Source organism: Aulonocara sp. 'chitande type north' Nkhata Bay, linkage group LG5 (assembly GCF_057382095.1).
Source record: "Aulonocara sp. 'chitande type north' Nkhata Bay isolate Kocher_YH1m ecotype deep benthic linkage group LG5, A_spYH_male_GT1.1, whole genome shotgun sequence".
In the NCBI taxonomy this organism is placed as follows: Eukaryota; Metazoa; Chordata; class Actinopteri; order Cichliformes; family Cichlidae; genus Aulonocara; species Aulonocara sp. 'chitande type north' Nkhata Bay.
The window spans coordinates 42,935,656-42,953,751 of record NC_141348.1 but is presented as its reverse complement, the minus strand read 5'-3'; the positions used below and the strand labels follow the sequence as shown (position 1 = coordinate 42,953,751).

The following is an 18,096-nucleotide window of genomic DNA, read 5'->3' as shown; positions in this document are numbered from 1 at the left end:
AATAAAGCAACATAAAGACCGTGCTTTATGTCCTGATTCAATTCGGAGTGCTCTGCCTAATTTAGTAATAAGGTGGGCACACAACACTCTGTAGCTTTGCTTTCTGTTGCTTTGGCGTTTTTAACTTCACTCGATTATGTTCATTTCATATCTCACTGTCTAAAGTCTTGCATGCCAGTTCAGGAAAGTTTCCCTGCTTTCGAGTCGTGATCGTGTTTCTGTCAGAGAAATGTGTCCTCACATAAATTAATTTTTCTCATTCTTGATCGTGACTTTTCTGTCGGTCTGTCAGAAATAGCACGTACTAATATTGGTCCTTCCAGCTAAAATCTGTGAATACGTCGCTGAGTGTGTCCTCAGCCACGTCTGGGTTTTCTTTAGAAAATGCTGCACGTTTTCTAATTGAGATTCAGGGTTTGTTTTCCTCTTCAGTCAAACAGGAAACGCTGTAATGGCTGCCAGAGGTGGACGGGGTGATTGGCTGTTTCTCCATAATGCTGTGCTGCTGCAAGTTTGTATAAAACCACTGGATTCAGTTAAACACAGCAACTTGCCAGGAAATAAAAATATATAACTGGACCCCGTTAAACTTCAACAGGAAACACAGAAATTTCACACTGACATCACTTCAGTCTTTTCTAAAAAAATAAAACAAGTTGTAGAGGAAGCCCTTTACCCGTTACTGACTCTAAAATGACTGGTTTTAAACTTTAGGAGACATGCTGATGAGTGTATAGGTCAGTAAAAATCATTTCTCCTGAATAGAACAAACGAGACAGGAAACAATGAGTCGAATTGGAAGAGACCTCGGGAAGAGGAACTGAAAATGAATAAAAGGATTGACACAAACGGTCGTCAGCGTCTGCTCATTTCCATCTCCATTAGTCTGTAAGTCAGGCGCAGGCCACCGAGGCTATAATCTTCAAACAGAGTGGCCTCGGTAAAGGAAAAAGATAATTATGTTGTGTAATTTGGTTCAAACAGAGTCAAACCAATTACAAAGCTGAGGGAAAGTATTAATTTGAGCTCCGCATTCAGACAGTAAGAAGTCATTAAACACATGACAGCAGCTCTGGATCTCTGCTCAGAGTCTGGCTGTAATAAAGACCCCACATGAATACACGACGTCCGGGAAAACAAGACCTTCTGTTCTCCTTCGTAATTTTACTTTTGATAAGTTGTGATAAGAGCACACGTAACAGCGTGAACTGTAGAACTGGAGCTGTTATTCTGGCTGCTATCAGGTGCTTTAATTGGAAAATTGAAACCTGAATTTAATTGAAAACTATTGAAAAGTCTGTTTTTTCCAGAACCTCAGCTTGTGCTTCGATCACATCCTTCAGTTTTTTCCAAAGACTTCCTGGACCTCAGGTACTTAATCTGAATAAAATCCTGTTTATTTACGTCTGCATATGTGAGCTCTGATGAATTGTTGAGACTTTGTGAGGATGCATCACACCTGGTTCTGCTGTGGTGCATAAACTGTTCTACGTGAAACGACCATAAAACTGCACAAAATGGCCAAAAGTAACACAACTAATGATAACTAAGAAGTCCAAAACAACTACCCAGGTGTGAAACGGCCACGTAATGACTAATTAGCACCTGACTCATGAAAAGCAGTTACATAGAAAATGTGTAACACCCACAAGGAGAGTTTTAGAAATGACAGGAGGACAACACGGCTGTAAAAGATGCAAAGTGAATAAAAAAAGGGAATAAAAAAGGCCAGAAACAGACTGAAATGACCAACAGTGACACAAACTGACAACTAATTATGGCTAAAAGATACTAAATAAATATACACAATGGGACAAATTAAAAAAGCAGAGTTTTGATCCACTCACATAAGGTTTCTAACATGTCGCGGAGCATTAATTGTGCACATGAACATGGATTGTTTTCACATTTTCATCTCACTGTAACTAGTTTATATGCAGATGATCCAGTGCTGTATATTACTGCCCATTGTGCCACAGCAAACATGCAGCGTTCCCGTCATCACAGGAGCATTAATGAAACAGCCTGACTGCGGAGCATCTCCACTCTGATGGCTTCCTGCTCCAAATTCAACATGTTTGCTTGTTCTCCAGCGTATTTTAGTCTCGAAAACAGCCGTACATTATTTATACATTTGCAGATTATGAATTTAAAGTCGCTTTCTGTGAGACTGTGAACTCTGTGAATTTTGCAGGCAAACAGTACGGCGCGCTCTGAAGTAATCCCCGTCAAGCAGCAGCCTTTGAAGAATTGGACTTTAGAAACAGGAGCTTTGGATTCACCAGCCTGACAGTCGCTTCCATTCGCCGCCAATTCTGCTTTTGATGTGAGATTCATATTACACAGCTGATGAGTCAACACATCACAGGCTAACTTTAGCTCACTTTGCCGGCGCCTTTGACGCCGTCTTTGGTCTTTGCTGTTTACACTGGGGAGGCTTTGTTCTGATTCAGACAGGAGGGAGATGTTGAGGCTTTCTCAGTAAACTGATTCTCTTTTAATGAACCGGCAGCGACGGCCTGCAGGCAGCACAGAGATGCTCCTGTTTTCTGTTTTATCACCTGATTTCTGAAACAAGCTTTTAAGGCGCTGTGAGTGATGTTGAAAGCGATGCTGCTTCTCTGCTTTGCGTTCTCTAATCTCATCATTTTTTCCTCCTCCTCTTTGTCGCCTCTCCCCTCTAATCATCTTCCTCTCTTTCCAGGTAACGATTTGTTCCTGGTGGCGGTGCACGAGTTGGGGCACGCGTTGGGTTTGGAGCACTCCAACGATCCCAGTGCCATCATGGCTCCTTTCTACCAGTACATGGACACGCACAACTTCAAGCTGCCGCTGGACGACCTGCAGGGCATTCAGAAGATCTACGGTGAGCTCTCGGGTTTAGTTCTGTGTAGGCTGTAGCTCGGGAGGTGGAGCAGATCGTCTACTAATCGGAAGGTTGGTGGTTCGATTCCTGCCTCTCCTTGAGCGAGATACTGACCGCCAAGTTTGTGTCAATGTCAGCGAGAAGGTCCTTAAGAAACGGTGCTTGAGTGAATGGGTTTAAGTCAGTCATTTGTTTAAAGAAACATCGTTAGTTTGGGTTTTTGTCCTTTTAGTTGAAGAACAAAAGATTTTCAGTCACTTCTTTATTTCAGCTTTTCAGACGATTCAACAAACATTGACGTCAGTTTTGTCTCCAAGTGTGAGAAACAAGTAAAATCCCCCAAATATCCATCCAGGTTTGATTTTAGCCAATTCCCTTTTTTAATAGCACATAGACAGGAAGTAGAACTCAACAAATGTCAAAATAAAAGCCAAGAAAATCGAATTTGAATTAAAGACACTTATTCCAAATTATTGAAAAAAATGAAGAGACTTTCCTCTCATAGATGTCTGTTTTGTATCCAGCTGAGGACATCATTCTGTTTACGGTGTACTGACGCCGACAATTTTGGGTCAGGATGACGCAAAATACACAAATATTGTGTGAAGATAAAAGCAGAAGGACCGCGCAGTGAATCGAAATGTAAACTCGAGCGCTCTCGTTTCGTTCTTTTCTTTGCGGCGCTCCAGTTTATCCTCCTACACACTTCAGCCTGCAGCAGTTTGGAATCAGTTTAATGTCAAAGAGTCGGTGAGGAGCAATAAATACGAGTTTCATGGAATATTTGATGGACAGTGTTTGAAAAGTAAAGTTAAAAATATCACCGTTGAACAAAATAATCATGGTTACAATCTTTGTTGAGCATGAAGCTGTGGCTAATTGTGTGTTTGATCTCTGACCCTGCCGACGTGTCCTTGAGCAAGAACGCACAGGACAGAGCATGAGCAACCTGAACGTCAGCATCTCCTCTAAACAGCCAGCGGCTTCTCACAGGGTTTTGGATCGTCGCAGGAAATAACCTCTGCGGTGAATAAAAGGTTTACGACACGTTTCAGGAGGATGAGCTTCATAAACTTTTTATAATTAAACTTTTTATGATTTCATTTTATGAAAAGCCTGCATGCCTTAAGCAGAAGGAAGATGCTGACGTTATAGATGCATGGTCAATCCTGAGTCTGTGCTGTGCAAACGCCTTCTCCGGGACAGAGTGTGTATTTTATAGCAAAGAGGAAAATATATGAAGCTCATATTAGAGCTCTTCACTTTGAAACGAGGGATCTTTTAAGTCACTGCACATTTTCATTTGAAGAAATTTGCCTGCGTTAAATGAAAAACGTGATGTTTTGACTCTTTTCTGCCTCTGACTGGTTGAACAGGTGACTTTACGCTAAAACAAAAACCAGTAAAATTTGAATATGAAATATTAATTGAAAAAGCCCCGAGTGCAGCTGCAGGAGTGTTCGGCGTCCGTCGGCCGGCAGCGGAGCTCGAACGTGAAGAAGAGCCCGGCTGATAAGCAGACCTGAGCCGTCTTTGCCTGGAAAGAAAACGCGAGTCTTTCCCTTTGTGTTTACACCAGAGACGCTGTGTTGCATTTCAGAAAAGGCGCAAAGCCTCGCATTTCACTGAACGTTTCTAAGTAAACAAAGAAAAGCGAAGGCCTGTCAGCGGCAGGCGCGTTTCCTGACAGGCTTTCTGTCTGCGCTGAAGTAATCACGACAGCTTCTGTTGTAATGTAGTGTAACATTTATTTGTGATGCAGAGACACAAAGAAAAGGCAGGGAAAAGAAACACGTCTGCTCTGTTAAAGATAAGAACATTTCTATCTGCACCATCTCTCACAAAACACCCAGGTAGCTGAAATCTACTGTATCTGCAGCTTTTTTCATCACGCTTCTCTTTTTCTTTGCTTTGGTTTCCTTTAATAATCAAAGCAAGAAGGTTATCTCGGCCCTCAGAACAACTGAGCCTCACATTAAAGGTCGTGATACACAGGTGACATTTGAAGTCAGCGTTGAAGGGAAATACCGGCCAGAACTGTGCAGTCGGCGGTTTTTCTCCGCTGCACTTCATTGTTCAGTGTGGATAACAAAGCCTGTTATTTTATCTGCTCAAAGTTCATCCTGCTGGATGTGCTGCTCTCAACACCAGCCGCCACAACAGCACCGCACTGTTCATTTTACAACGAGACTGTTTCTGTGCAATTTACCGACTCGTGTTGGTACGCTTAGAAAAAAGAGAATAGATTTTCTTTTCCTGTTGGAACATTGAGCGTCTTTGTCATGGACGGATCTGCAACAGAAAGAGTTTCTGTTTGTTTTTTAATAAAAGGCAGAGGAAGTGGAAAAGAATGAAAATAAGACGGACACCAAACAATGCAGACTAAAGAAATGAAAAGGAGAGCAAAGCAACCACAGCAGAGGCCTAAAATGATCTATTTTTGGCTGCTTGGCACAAAACAACAATAAGAAGATGCAAAAAAATCACCAGAAGTGTCACAAAGCAGCACAAAGAGACTCGCAACTAGAAAAACCCAAACACAGAGAGACACAAAGGAAACATAAAACCACACAAAACAACCACAAATAGACACAAAAACACGCACGATGGACAAACGAGATGGGGTGGAATGAGCCGCACTGCTGTTTCAGGCGTCTCGCTCCCGTGTCGATGCGAGGCAGCGATTTAAGCAAACAGATTTATAATCCGAGGTTTTCCTTCTGCCCATAAAAACAAATGAGTCATTGAACCAAATGTACTAGTTGTGTTTCTGCGGTCTGCATAATGCTGTCTCACAGGCTCTTACATAAGAAGTCGTGTTCGCACAGCTGATGACCAGTGACTCATGCTGCTGTGGGTCTTTGAGTCTCAGTGCTCTTAATGATCCTCTGGAACCAATCACGGTGCCCGACTGATTCATGCTGTGATTGACGTGATTCTCCAGGCATCCCCACAGCCATGCTGGAACCCACCCGGCCCTTACCCACCTTACCCTCTCGACGGACGCATTCGACCTCCGAGCGCAAGCACGACCGGCATTCCCGTCCGCCGCACCCGCCCGGTAACCGGCCCGCACTGCCTGGAAACGGCAAACCCAACATCTGCGATGGCAACTTCAACACTGTGGCCTTCTTCAGACGGGAGATGTTCGTGTTCAAGGTGAGCGGAGACGTAGCGGCGCAGACGCCTGCTGCTGGTCTCTTTGACAGTGTTCAGTAACAGTCGCTCATTTTTGAATTCTTTGATTACTTTTTCACGTTGTTGACAAAGCCAGAAACTTGTAACAGCTGACGAAGGTGACAAATCAAGACAGTTAATGTTATTTTGGAGTGAATCAGTTTTCACATTAGTTTTCTTCCCTTTGATTAATTGGTGAATCTCCAGTAAAATAAAATGATAGATCATTTCAGCTGGCAGGCTGACGTCGTCTCCACAGATGAAGTTCAAGTTTTCAATGAGGTGTTATTGTTGTGAAATCAAAATGACAGGATGGTATTGTAAGATACTGTGCATGCATAATAATTATTAAAAATGTCGTTTTTGCAAGTTGGTATGTGGTTGCTAAGCAATGCGATGACATCATAATATCTGGTAGAGATAAGAGCCTTCAGGATGCTCGATGTACCCGTCTGCCAAGTTTGGTTGCTCAGCTCCCGATCAGGCAGCAGCTCGCAGACAAACAGGCAGAAGATCGATGATTCATCACATTTCTGTTCTTTACGCCCAAGAAAACCTGTCACTGTAGCTTTCCAGGAACTCTAACTCCTGGATTTTTCTTTTCTGTGGTGATTTATTGGGATACATTAAAGACCTGGTATAAAATATCAAACTCAATCTTAATTCTGATTCATCAAAGGTTGTATTTTCCACCACAAATGCAACACAAAAGTTACATTACAACACTTTTAATTGTTTTTAAATAATTTCACATAATTTTTTAACTACATTTCCCAATTTAGGAAAATATATAATCGAATTAGTCCTATTATTTTTATTATTATTTTACAGGTGATTACAATGATGAAGCAAGTAGCACAACACGTATCAAACACGTTGATAAATAATCATCGTCATCGTCATCATAATAATTAAAATAATACTAATTTTATATTAAAAAAAAATGTAGGACACAAATTAAAAATATTTTTGAAAATATTCAACAACAGCATTGAAAACACCAAAACAATGTAAATTATGAGGGACTCCATTAAAATAAAGCAACAACAAATCTCATATCACATTAAGATATCTCTACGATAACATAAAATAACTATTTTTTAAGTATTAAAAAACAATTAGACCACTGGGTAAAAGCAGAGCAAAATATTTTAATTTATTATTTATTTTCCAGATTTGTAAATGAAAATATGAAAAAAGGCCAGAACAAACATTTAGTGCCAACTGCTTTCCATCAAATAACAGAAACATTAAAACGTCTAAATAAGAAATATTTAAATGCATCAAACCAATAAAAGTCTTTGATATCTCATCCTGTTAAAGAACCTGAGTGCTCGTTCCAACACGAGCTTATTGAACAGGATGCTGTTGTGTCTGTAATTAATGGCTGTTATCTCCTACAGACGGTGAGTCACACAGCCGTGGGTTGCTATAAAAAACAGGGTGTCACTGGGGGATTTAGATAAAGCTTAATTGAACATTACGGGAGGAGGATGCAGAGTAGCAATGATGTTGGAAGTATGGTTGAAGTTTATGTCTCATAATCATTATCCATAAACGCAGGTTTGGACGGCGTGGTCCAGATTAGTGTTTAGGAAGGTAACGATGGCTTTAACACTGCCAACATTATGGGTTTGGACGCCACCGCGGGGCCGCTGGTGCTAAAAACGACCACTCTCATGGTGCCGTCAGATGAAAGAAGCAGCCCAGTGGCATATGGCGCTATCCAGCCTATGATCATTAGCATCAGCCATATGCTTCCAGTACAGTTAGTAACCAACCGATGCAGCTCTGTAGGCGCTTGCATGCCAGCACACAGCAGGCGTGCACATTTACAGCGTGTTGCATGTAGTAGTATAAACTGTATGGCTTTATTTAATTTTATATTTTAAATGTTTAGATATTCAAAGCACCCAACAGGCCAAAGACTGTAGAGAGATGAGCTAATACCAGCAAGCTTGCCAAGTAACACACACAGATACCTGCACATCAGTGTGACGCAGCATATAAATAAAATATTAGGATGTGGAAGGTCTGTTTGTGCAGTTAAGTACAAAGTAAGATGAATTTTTAGTCACTTAACTGCATTTGAAATGAGTTTAAATCATGAGACTAATTTTAATTCTTAATATAGTTTTTAAATGTGAGTTATAAACAGTTTACCACCTGTAGCGTTTGTATAAACAGGATGCTAGCCCATAGAGACTCGTATCATTTTAATATGGGCGTCAATGAAGACTGACTCGTTTTTGGAGACAGCCTCGAGTGGACATTAGTGGAAGTGCAGGTTTGGGTGCTAAAGCTAATTTTACAGCAAGACGTGATTGATGTGATGCTCCAGTAACTTAAAAAATAACAATTTGATATGACACAAGCAACAAATCCAGTTTTTTTATTTCTCAGAAAACTCATCACCACTAGCACTGCTAAAGGCTAGCTAGCCTAGCTTGGCTTAACCGTTGCCCCTGCAGCCTCGAACTCTTTTGCCTCATACTGGACAGTGCCGAGTTTTTAAAAGTCCAACATGGTGCAGAGTAATGTCACACCAACCAATCGTTAACTTTTGTCTTGTAAAACTTGTAATGCTTCTTTAGCTTAAACATAAATCCTTCTCTGGATCTCACCTACTGTTCTTACAGCCTGCAGTTAGCTAGCTAGCCCTACCTCTGTTTTGAGACAGAATCTCATCCTGAGCAGAAGAAAAATTCATTTTGGATGTCTTTGATATTTAAACTGAATGTTCGAAAAGGTCACAGACTCGTCTGGCTCTCTGTCCTTCCTGCCTGTCAGTGAGTCTCTCTGTTTTCTGTCAGTCTCAGCTGGATTCATTCCCATTGTGACAAAAACAGGAGAAAATCTTCAATCATCACTTAAAACAGGATCCTGTGGCTGCTAGATCAGCGGCCAGCATGGATTCTTGAGTCAAACTAAGTCAGAAATGTAAAGTAGTACTAATGTATGCTGTCGTATTCTGATCGGCTTCCTTTTAAAAACACAAGGCGGGTAGGCGGAGCTCCTGCACCTGAGATGCCTATGCTGGATATGTCCTCTCTGTAATATCATACAGGCTCAAGAGTTTTAAAAGCAGGTTAAACTGAGTGTTTAAAACAGCGCACTGGGATTGCATCTATTATTAGAAACCTCTTTAATATGAACGCCCACCACTAAACAGGAGAAATATGACAGGAAACAAAGAAACACAAAATTGGGCCACTTTAAAAACTCACAAACCCACAAAGCTCATTTTGGTTTTCCTTTGACAAATAAAGTTGATGCCACCTACAAAACAGATGGTGGCACTAACATGTAATAAACAAAACAAAGCTTTTCTCGTGTGCCCCTGAATGACACAGACAAGCATCCAATAAATATCAATAATAGTTAAAAATGAAGCCGCCATTTCCACGGAAGAACTGGGTCCCTGAATGCACCATCATCAGTCAGGAAAACAAGCATCTTTTGTCTCCTTTAAACTGGAGGACGGGGGCACGCGAGGACATAAAGAGCAGCGAGAGCTGGTGGGCGTCTAAAAGGAGACGCTCATTATGGGATGTTTCCTCTGTGAGAAGCACTCATGGCTTCTTTGCTGAATGCAAAGCATTGATTTTTCTTCTCTGTTTGGGTTCAGACAGAAAAGCATTAGCGTCCACTCGATGATGTTAGGCCAGGCGAGAAGCAGTGCGCGTGCGTGTGCACCCGACTTATACTGACAGTTATAGAAAGCGAGGACATTTTTAGGCTGTTCCTCTGTGGAAAAGCACTGAGAGTCCCCACAAAAATAGAAGCACAAGCGAGTGTGTGTGTGTGTGTGTGTGTGTGTGTGTGTGTGTGTGGTTGCGCGCGCACATCATTCAGCGGGGGGACTTAGCTTGGCTGTGTCCTAGATTCACGAAAGCCAAATGATAATGAGCTCAGATTGATGCTCGCCTTCTTCTCCTCCTCTTCAGCTCCCCTCTCTCCTCTATGCTCGCCTCCTCTTTCCTGCTGCCGCCCCTCCCTGTAGTCCTCCTCTTAACTTGCATAATCATTTCTTTCACATCTCAGTCTCTGTCTCGTCTTTGCTCGTCTTTTGTTCCAGTTATTTCTTCTCCTCTTACCTTCACAGTGGTTTCTGTTGTCGTTCTGAGCTTCTCTCTTTTGTTGAAAACATTTAAACACATTCTCCACAAAAGCTCCAGATAAAAAAATGAAGCCAACTTTGTTAACGATGAGAATATTTGATAATAACTGTTGTGCTTCAGCTGTTACACATTAAGCACTTCCGGTTCTGCTGGAGGACTTCACTGTTGTACCGTCACTAAGGACACATCTTCTTTATCTCTGCCAGTTTTCGCTCTCCTCTCACCGTCCTTTATGACCAGCTGCATGACTCAGATTCTCCTCAGGTCACCTGTAACTCCTTCTCACGCTTGTCTAATTATGGAGTTCGGGACGTTGCCGCCGTTTTAGCACAGCGCTCTGCAGTGATGAATTGTGGGGCTTTTTTAGGACCGGTGGTTTTGGCGTCTCAGGAACAACAAGGTGCAGGAGGGCTACCCCATGCAGATCGATCAGTTCTGGAAAGGCCTGCCACCTCGCATCGACGCCGCCTACGAGAGGACTGACGGCAAATTTGTCTTCTTCAAAGGTATGTGGAATAAAATTTGAGGTATACAAATAGTTTCCTTTTTCCTACACTGACTAACAGTTAATATCGGTGCGTCACAGTCCTGCTGGAACTAGGATTTTATTTCTGAGGGTCCAAACACATGTATAGATAACTGTCGTATTTGTTAATGGCATCAACAGATGGAGGAGCATTCTAAGAGTAGGCACGGGCAGCGATTCACTCCTTTTGCCTTTGAATTTTATTTGACCCTCAATGAAACTGTAAACTCACTGAGGGACATTTGGTTCATGTTGTATTGATGTTATGTGATCTCATTACTGACCAAACTTATTTATTTTGCATAATTTAGCAGCCGTACTAACAGGCATCACACGCTCGGCCTGTTTTCTGAGAGCAGGTGTATAAAAATCAAAAGCCTTACATTTAAATTCAGCCTGCTGTCGTGTTGACGGTCGGCTTTTCGTGCACCACTTCAAATATTTTGAGATCTCTCAGCAAAGTCACGTTATGCTAAATCGTTCTTGTGCCTCTGTGATGGAAACTCGCTGTCCTCCACTGTGTCAAAGCAGCGATCCTTAAGTGTCGTTTACCTTTTTGAGAAGTCGACAAAGTTGCAGGGAGGTAACTCTGTGATGTCGACCAAGTGGTGAGCAAAGTGTGTGCTGCTGCTGGTCCTCTTGTCCTTTCAATGTTGGATCAGTGCATTTACACCCAGAATAACAGTGTTGGGAAGGTTACTTTTAAAATGTATCCCACTACAGATTACAGATTACATGCCCCAAAATGTATTTAGTAACGTATTCTGAATACCACCTTTTTAAACGGTAACTGTAACAGAATACAGTTACTCATATTTTGTATTTTAAATACGTAACAGTGGTACATGTTACTCCCCAACACTGCTGAATCATTTCCACATGAAATTCAGGTCAGTTTCTGTTAGCGTGACAGTGACAGACATCCTGAGGTGCACAAAAGATGATGTTGATAAGAACATCAGCCAAATCTAAATCAGATTTTTTTAACAGTTGTGTGATGTTTACATGAGAAGGTATGCAGAATTAAACAGAGGAATATAAATTCAGGTCTGACTCCTTCCTCCACCTTCAGTCTGAGCTTAAAGATTTCTGTCTCTCATTTTCACTGAGGCTGAATTTACCTGCTCTAAAAAAATCTCTTGATTTTACCTGATAAGCTGAAAAATTCTCCAGAATCTGCCACCTGCTTCAGCGCTATGAGGCTCTGTCCTGCTCTGTGCATGCCCGCCTTCTCCTGATATTTAATAAAGTGTGAAATAGAGAATGGTGTGGCGGCGGGGAGCACCCGGCCCAAAGGCCCCTCGTCCCCTTCCTGCTGACTGTGTCTCTCGTTTTCTTTCACTCTTTCTTACGTTCCCGTCAGCACTGACACACTCTGTCTTTGCATCACTCCTGAGGACATCACGTTCACTTGTGTTCAAATCTTAATCTTAGATTTGCGTCACACTGATGAGAAAAGAGCCAAAGAAACACGTGATTAATGATTAACAACAAAAAGCGCTGCAGGCCGATGGCAGCAGGAACGTCTCAAACGGACAAGGAGGTTCATCCCAGAAAAACGAGGAGTGCGAGGAGCTGACAGTCAAACGGACTCTCAGGAAAGAACAGTGAGAAAAAAGTCACGTCTAACCTTCAAAATAAAACAGGAAGTGCACTGATAGAGGCACCAGGATCAGACCCACTCTGGCTGAGGGTTTTTCTCATTTCTCCAATTTGCCCCTCCTCGTCTCCTCCTGCTTGTGAACCGGAAATCAATCTCAGCACGCCATGTTGGAGGACGCGTGGGCGTGTCCTTTTAAAAGCAGAATCGATGGACTGTTTAACCAGCTCATCCTCTGTTCACGTCGCTGATGGGAGGGGCTGAGCTGGGTAGGATAGCAACACAGATCCAAGAAGCAGTCCTCCTCCTGACAGGATCTGGATGTGTGGGCGCCTCATGCCACAGGTGAAAAGGACACACCTGTGCGACCTCCTCTCTGCTCCAGGTGCTTTTTAGGACGTGCTTCAAAATCAACTGTCCAGATTGATTTACGTGTCACAGGCAGGACGAGAGGAGAGAAAAACCTGCGGTAACCCGACCTCACCCCACTGAACATTTACAAGGACTGAGTGACGGGAAGCTCTGAGGAACGCCGTCACATCATATTTTCATTTGCAATAAAACGTTTGGTGACAAATTCTCAAGTAAATGAAATAAAGTGAAGGATTTTCAGCCGTGCTCTCAGACTTTTGGACCCCTCGTTCATCGACGTCTTCTGCCAGCCAGGAGCAGCAATTAATAGCTTTGCTCTGTCTGAGCTCTCAGCTGCTGACTCTCTCTCACACACACACACACACACACACACACACACACACACACACACACACGTTGGGTATTCATATCTTGTGGGGGCATCTAATTGACACAAGCCCCTCCCCTAACCCAACCTAACCATAACCTAATTGTAACCCTGACACTTAAATCACATTTTAAGTCTCAAAAATGGCTTCAAACTCGTAGCAAACCTACAAGTCTTGGTCCCCACAAAGATGTGAACACACACTCACACGCACTGCAAAGCTTTATTCTCATGTTTGTGAGGACGAACACATATTTGTACCAAAATGTTTAAATAAGTCTGAATCAAACTTTCCAGTTTAGAAGCCTTCAAGTTAAAGGATGTAAAAGACATTAAAAAAACATCAGAAACTGTAATTTCCTGCTTAAATCTACCCATTAATTCATAATGTACATTACAAACTGCTTTAAATGCCTGCTGAGTAGCTATTAGTGTCTGTAAAGGACATAATTGGGATTCAGTGGCTTTGTATTAATCTTTGTTTTTACTGTGTGTGTTTTTCCAGATGATCAGTACAGGCTTCCTAAAGGAGCGTCTGTCACAGCAGGATATTTAATCAGCCTTTAAAAGGGGCTTCGTGGAGTACTTTTATTTATTTAATGTCTCTTTGCCTTTTCGCCCATATCCTTCTTCCGAACAGTGAGAGCTGAATATTTAACAAAGCTACAGAGCAGCTGTTTTAATCTTTGTTTTCTCGCTGTAGTGGAAATCGACGCTCTTTAACCACGGCTGTTAAATTTCACAGTCTTCTGTCCTGTGCAACCCCACCGCCAAAAACAAGAGTATCTATAAAGATTCTTATTTATGATACGACGCCGGGGAGGTCGTGTTTTCGCCTCTGTTAGTGTTCCTGGCAGCTAGCGGCTTTATTTTGAAACCTACAAAGAGAAAAGCTGGCAGACGGATCGGCTGTCTGCCAGAGAACAATCGATTGTTCATGATCTATATCTGGAATTTCAAATATTAAATAATCATTTGAGAAACTGAGGGAGAAACACATTTTCTCAGACTGTTTGGAGGATAAATAATTTAGTTCAAGTCAATAAAGTTTGAGAGCAGCTATTTGTGCTCAGAACCACAGACTGTATAAAGAAGATGGAGGCAGCCAGGTCGTTATGGTTGAATCTAAGCGTAAAGACTAAACCTGCTGGGTCTGTGGGGCCTGACTCACTGGAGCCCCCAGTGGACATCAAAGGAACTGCATTTATGGCAGTTCTGTTGCTGCTTCTGTAAGATCACAACACAAACTGAAAATATTAAAATGCTCACTTACTTCTTCACGCTGGTTCCAGGTGATAAATACTGGGTGTTCAGGGAGGTGACGGCTGAGCCAGGGTACCCTCACAGCCTGGTGGAGCTGGGCAGCTCCCTCCCCAAGAGTGGCATCGACACGGCGCTGCGGTGGGAGCCAGTCGGGAAAACGTACTTCTTCAAAGGGGACCAGTACTGGCGTTACAACGAGGAGAAGCACACCACCGACGCAGGATACCCCAAACCCATCACTGTGTGGAAGGGAATACCGGACGCTCCGCAGGGGGCCTTCATCAGCAGGGAGGGATGTGAGTGGCAGCTAATTATTCTTTTGGTTTCAGGCGTGGGACGAAATCCGGTCAAATTGGAGGTATCCTTCATCGATCTCAGCGTCGCCTCGTGCCCGACGGCAACACTGGAGCTGAGAGATTTCAAAACACGAGAAAAAACAATGGTTTCAGTATAATTTAGTTTTGATTCTGTGTTAATGTTCAAACTTTTCTGACACTGATTTTCGCGCAAGCTGAAGAAGAATTTCTACTACAGATCAAACAAAAGGTTTTGGACATTTGATATTAACGCGTCAGCGTGTCAACGAGCTAAACGAGCTAACCGTGCTAAGCCATTGACGCCGTGCAGCCCCACACACGGGGCGATCCGCGGTACCTCGCTAACAGAGATTTGCCGCATTAATGCATTTATGGCGTTAATGTCATTTTAGCGAGATTAACGCAGACAGCAATAATTTCTTCCAACATATTTACCGTTTGTCTCCTACATTTGTTTTCTTATAAACTTCCTTGAATTAAATTCTATTTTTATGAGAGTTTGACTCCAGTCAGTTACATAATATACAGACATCAGGTAAAAGCAATTTTAATGCAAAAACGTTACTTTTAACATAGCGCTGACAGAAAAATACGTCCATTTCCATTTTCCATAGAACTCAGCTGACTGTAAACTGAAGAAGAATTGCAATGCAGAGTCACAATCAGCAGCTTATATTTACACTGAGGCCACGTCCACACGTGCAGTTTTGAAAAATATCTCTGTCCACATGTAAACAGCAAAAACGCAGTCAAACGTTGTCAAGAACAGGCCAAATCCTAGCCGTGTAGAAATGTTGGCCAATCAGAAGTCTAGAAGTCAGGGCAGGAAATAGTAAACAGGCTTTACTTCTGTGCTACTTTTCAAGTCATCATTTCAAATGTCAATAACCAAAAACAGCATTTTGGCTGGTGTAGACTCACAACTTAGGAATGAACCAAATGCATACAGCATGCACAAATTTTAATTTAAAACAATTTCATTTATTCAAAAGCGACGACGTCAGGACTGTGAGAGTGTCTGTGTTGAATGTTCACTCTGACGCCTGTCTGTGTAAATGGAGGGACAGTAACTGTGTGTGTATGTAAGCGTGGACAAACTGCAGATAGATTGACAGCAGCAGTGTTTTGTCTCTATCTGCTAAATCTCCGTTTTCCTCGTCCACACGTAAACGCAAAAACTGAGTTTTTGAAAATCTCAGTTTTCAGTGATCAAAAACGCCGTTTACGTGTGGACGAAAGGTCCAAACGCATATAAAAATCTGCGTTTTCAAAAATACTCGTGTACGTTCGGACACCTGAGTAAAAACCCTGTTAGTCAGCTGTTTATGCTGCAGGGTCATAAAATGCAGCGACAGAGGTGTGAGACACAGAAAACTGTCCATCGTCACTTCCTTTCCTTGAGCGGTGACCTTGTGACCTTGCGGCTTCCTCTGTGGAGTTGAGGCCGATCTATGCGCGACGTGGTGACAGGACGACACGGCCAGCCGGGTGTGGTGTCAAAGATGAGAAACCGTCCTGCAGGGACTTTAGAGGCAACAGACAAATGTGTGCGACTGTGCGTTGGTTTCCTCGGGGCTGTTCGGAGGTGATGGAGCAGACGAAAAGGCAGACAGCACAAGAAGCCCTGTGGGTGTTTTCTGTTGTTGCTACTTCGGCATGTGATCCCCTCACAGTGGAGTCTGTGGAGGAGTAAACATACAGAGCTGGGTTCAAACCGTGTTTTAGTCGCTGCGTCAGAAATTCTTGCTTTGCCAGACGCTGCACATCATCTTGCACAACTTGATATTGAGAATTTGTTCCAGAGCAACAACCAGAGTGATGTTTGACACCTCGTGTCCTCAGAAAAACCTTCAAAGTCAGTCTTTACCGTCGCGTGTGTGCAGACGAGCAGCGTGTCAACATGTTAGAGCAAACGTTAGCTTTTATTACAAACTGGATCTGGTTTGTTTACCACCAGTTAAATGATGATGGGCTCTAGTGACATCATAGCTGGCACATCCAGTAACAACAAACAGGATTTAAGTGACCATGGAGACGAACTGATCCATCGGGAGGATCCATTGAGCCCCGAAGTTGTTTCATTTTTTAAAGAACGTCCAACCACCTGCTTCTGTTTTTACAGTAAAATTCTGAATGCATGACTTTATAAGATGGTCTCTTTGCTGAACTGAAGGGCTGCCTCCACACGCCTGAAGAGGAAACAGCTGATATTTATAAAACAGTAATATTAGTTAACAAATGCACTCTTCTCTTTACGTGTCGCTGAGTGTTTCCTGTTACAGCATCCGTCTCGCAGGCATTGCATAACATCGTCCTTCAGTGAGAACATCCACTGCTGGGACCAGAATATGGTCGCCGCCACATCACAGCAGAAACGATACTGCCTCTAATAAGATCCACCACCACAGGGACACACCAGAGCTGCAGACGGATGAGTTACAGTTTCAGAGTGGAGGACGGCGTTTTTCTGTGCCGTGCATGGACGTGTTCGTTCCCTCGGAGACAGTTTTTGAGGAGTTTCCTGTTAATCGCTGTTTGGTGTTAGTAAGTGCAGCGCCACTTCACCCGAGAAACCTCGAGTGTTTCTGACACTGAACCAGTAGCTGCTCATGCAATATGTGTGTAATATGGTTGAGAAGTGTTTGTTTTGTGGTCCTGTGGTACCACAGTAGATGTTTAAGATGGTTCACAGCTGGAGCTCTGAAGCTTGCAGGGCGATGATCCAGCGGCTATGTTGAAGCTCACGATTCTTCTTAATTAAAAAAGCTAAAAGGTTGGGCACATGACTCTGACATCGTAACGTCCAGCAGGTCAAAATCAAATAGCTTTAGGGGTTAGTGCTGATTTCTATTTAGCTACATGCTAAACAAACAGCGTTTTGGAAATTACAAGATGCTATATTTAAAGTGCGTCAAATATGTGGAAATTCCATATGAACAGGTATGAAGTTAACTGCACAGAAGTCGAGGTGGTGGAGCCTCTGTGTCCTGCCTCAATGACAAACACAACAATAACTAGTATTACTGGAGCGTGTTTGTTTGTGATAACACATTGTACATACATATAAATGGTTCTATCTAAACTATGGCTCATGTATTGTGTGATAAACTTTAGTTTCATAATCATCGCCTCTTCGTCTCTGATGTCAGCATCATCAACCCGGGGATGCGACCATTGGCTGGAGATCCTGAATTTGAGTCGCAACTTTTTTTCTCTTGTCATTCATTCTTTCAAGAAGCCTTTATTTATGTTTGCTTTATTCTAATATATAAAAAGATAACAGATAAAGAGATGCAAGAATTGTTGGAGGGCAACAAATGTTGAACACGTGTTTTCTCGAAAGCAGCAGAGTGTCTTGAATGTCACAGTTTTCCTTTTGGAACAAGTTTTAAGGAGACTTGACCAAAGTCCAGCCAATGAATAGTTTGCAGTCAGTCTACAGCTTTGCCTCAAACGCTGTTATTTTGCCACTGGTTTTGAATGCAAT

The 18,096-nt window shown here is 42.5% G+C and overlaps 1 protein-coding gene across 2 annotated transcripts in view; it reads left to right on the top strand.

The window, feature by feature from the left end:
* mmp24 (matrix metallopeptidase 24) overlaps positions 1–18,096 on the top strand; it is an 81,857-nt gene that overhangs the window by 52,426 nt on the left and 11,335 nt on the right. For both annotated transcript variants that reach the window (XM_086293729.1, XM_086293730.1), the window contains 4 exons: positions 2,705–2,866; positions 5,811–6,025; positions 10,532–10,670; positions 14,322–14,588. In XM_086293729.1, the coding sequence (XP_086149855.1) occupies positions 2,705–2,866; positions 5,811–6,025; positions 10,532–10,670; positions 14,322–14,588 (783 nt within the window). The remainder of the gene's footprint in view (positions 1–2,704; positions 2,867–5,810; positions 6,026–10,531; positions 10,671–14,321; positions 14,589–18,096) is intronic.